Source organism: Microtus ochrogaster, linkage group LG4 (genome assembly GCF_000317375.1).
Source record: "Microtus ochrogaster isolate Prairie Vole_2 linkage group LG4, MicOch1.0, whole genome shotgun sequence".
NCBI lineage: Eukaryota > Metazoa > Chordata > Mammalia > Rodentia > Cricetidae > Microtus > Microtus ochrogaster.
In genome coordinates, this window is record NC_022030.1 from 8,348,398 (window position 1) to 8,351,486 (window position 3,089).

Genomic DNA, 3,089 nt, shown 5'->3' on the forward strand with positions numbered 1-3,089 from the left:
AACTTACATGGATTCTACCCTGTCCTACTTACATGGAGTAGGAGTCTTGGCTCATGGCAACAGCATGGTTGCCTTTTCCCTCCCTCTACTCTTTTTATCTTTAAAGGTGGTGCTGGGGATCAAACCCAGAGTCTTGCATGCTGGCCAAGCCCTGTCCCACGGAATGACTTCTCTGTTCTCGTTTCTCTTTCTTCTGGCTCACGCAGCATCTGTGGATCAGGCAGTGTTCAGTCCCGAGCTGGAGATGCAGCCCCGACTCTGGAGAGCGCAGCACACTTGTTTGTCTGCTTTCATTTCTCCTTCACCAACAGCACTGACATGCCCTCAGCGCTGTCCCCTGTCCCACTAATTGCTGGGCTCTGCTAACCCATGTGGCCCTTTGAGCTGCCCCTAGAACCCGCATCTCGTGGCTTCATTTTCTTGTCATCCTGTCCCATCCTGGGCTCTGACCTCAGTCCTCCCTGCTCCCAATTGGGCCTCATCTCCAAGCCACTGCTGACCCCACTCAGCTCTACTTACTAGTTTTTGCTGATGCGTTATTTCCCTCAGATCCACTATTTTTGCTCCATTGTCTATAACCGGCCCGATTCTGTCCCACTGGGTCCCATTAGTCCTGAGTCTAAGGGACATATTTGGTTTCATGTTCTCTCTGATCTCTTAAGAGGGTGGAGGGGCTGTCTGTCCTTTCCCCAGGGAAGTAGTTCAAATTGACAAAGATGGTTGAATCTACACGGTAGAGCTGATCGCCGGGAGACAGGCTGGAGCAACTGAAGTAGAACAATTGTGGATCAGGACATAATAATTAGCTTTCTATTGTCTGTACAATTAAAGTCAGCAGTCATATGATTTATCTGCAAACGGAGACAAAGTATTGAGCTTTATTAGGCTTGATTGATGAGATCTGAGGATGAAGTTCCTAATCACTACCCTTACCTGTGACGTGCCTAAACAGGTGGTCAGTCTACCATGTCACAAGTGTATGTGATTAGCATGGGAGCCCCCGGCACAGGCCAGTCTGGAGGAGGCATGAGAGGAGAAGAGACGGAAGCCTAATTCTTGTTCAACCTCCTTGAACGGAAACTCCCAGTAAATCACGATGTCCTGATAATGTCGAAAGCACACTCAACAAACAAGTGGAAGGTCTGTGCTTCTCTTAATATCAAAGGAAAACCCAGAGAGAGGGCCAAGTGTTTCAATAACAGGAAAGCTGTTAAATAGATTACCACATGTCCCATAAGGTTCCTTGTGAACCTGAAAGTCTTTATAGCTTGAGTTCGTGTCTTGAGAGATTAAAATGTTTCAACCAAACACCTTTTACTTTGATTGGAAGAACGGAGCCTCTCGGCCAGTGGTAGGTACATTGCATTGGCATTCTGGCTTAGGTTAGGGATTTAGCTATTCATTCCTCATTGCTAACGGGAAAATGTGACCTGATTTTTTAACCTTCTCTTTCCCAATAATGAATTGAGGTCCATCATGGGAAAGAATTTTAAAATAAAGATATGACTATGACTATTTTCTATTGTCCAAGGGGGCACACAAACTATCAGTGAGTTCAGAGAGTACAGAGATTTTAGAATTTAGATATTAATCCCAGTCTTTAAATATTTGCTTGTAATGCTGCAATATTCTTTTGCAGAAACCCTAAGTGGCCTGGACACCATTGTGACGCTCCCTCCACACTTGCTGAGGTAAGAGGCACAGCAACAGGAACAAAAGTCGCCTTCCATGTTTTCCTAAAGGCTGGATCACCTTGGTTTATAGCAGTGGTTCTCAACCTATGGGTTGCGACCCCTTGGTGGGTGGTCAGACAACCCTTTCACAGGTTCGCCTAGACCATCAGAAAACACAGACATTTACCATTCATAAAAGTAGCAAAATTACAGTGTTGAAGTACCAATGTAAATAAATGTTTATGTTTGGGGGTCACCACAACATGAGGACCTGTAGGAATTGAGAACCACTGGTTTGCAAGTTTTCATCTTGTGTTGTTGGTTGCTTTGGTGTCCCTGAAGTGGGCTATTTCATGGGAATTGACCCAATTTCATCTGTGTGTGGAGTGAGGGGTGAATGGCGTTAGTGCTACCAAGGAGATGCGCAAGAAGAAAGAACGTGGGCAAGGAGAGGGATGACCAAAGCCACAGATAACACGAGAGCCGACAGGGAACAAAACCTTCCAGTGTGACACAGAAGTTTCTTCTCTGGGAAATGCAGTCAGCCCCAGCTGGAGTGAGCTTAAGTTCTCTCCCAGCCCGGGCAGGACACCATCTTGCTGATGCTGAAGTCATCTGAAGCAGCTGTAAGACATGATCCGATTTCTCCGCCTTTCTGTCCTTCCCATGCACGTTTTTCTTTCTTTCTCCTCACTGTTGAAAGCAGTGCATGTCCTGTGTAGAAAGTAGGGAAAAGAACGAAAGAATAGAGAGTATTCACAGCACACACATAGCAATAATGACTAAAGCCAGCTTTATGGATTTTCTTAAATCTTTTGCACATACAGTTAGAGCTTACAAATGAATATGATATTTTTATTACATGTTAGTTTTCTACTTGTTTTTTACTTCATACTATAAGAAACGTTTTCTAATTCCGATGTTTTCTTTGAATTAAAATATTGCCTTTTTAGTCACATAGCTGTAACCGAATTTATTTAGCAGTTTTTCTATTATGAAAGCACTTGACTATTTCTGGGTCTTTCTGTGTCATTGTGAAGAATACCAAATTTACAATCGTTTGTAGACTGTGTTTTCTGCATTGTCGGAAGAGGGGATTTATTAAGAATTTCCATTCAAGTTGACTTGATTTGCTATTTCCTGATCGCTAAGGAAGTTGAGCATGATCTTAAGTGTCTTTTGGCCATTTGAACTTCTTCTGTTGAGAATTCTCTGTTCAGCTCAGTGTCCCATTTTATAATTGGGTTGAATAGCCTTTTACGGTTTAGTTTCTTGAGTTCTTTATATATTTTGGAGATCAGACCTTTGTCTGTTGCGGGGTTGGTGAAGATCTTCTCCCAATCAGTGGGTTGCCTTTTTGTCTTAGTGACAGTGTCCTTTGCTTTACAGAAGCTTCTCAGTCTCAGGAGGTCCCAT

At 43.6% G+C, this 3,089-nt stretch overlaps 1 protein-coding gene across 1 annotated transcript in view; it reads left to right on the top strand.

Annotated features, from left to right (window-relative positions):
- Positions 1 to 3,089, top strand: part of Arfgef3 (ARFGEF family member 3) — a 156,647-nt gene that overhangs the window by 8,297 nt on the left and 145,261 nt on the right. The window contains exon 2 of the mRNA XM_005360974.2: positions 1,640 to 1,691. Within this exon, the coding sequence (XP_005361031.1) occupies positions 1,640 to 1,691 (52 nt within the window). The remainder of the gene's footprint in view (positions 1 to 1,639; positions 1,692 to 3,089) is intronic.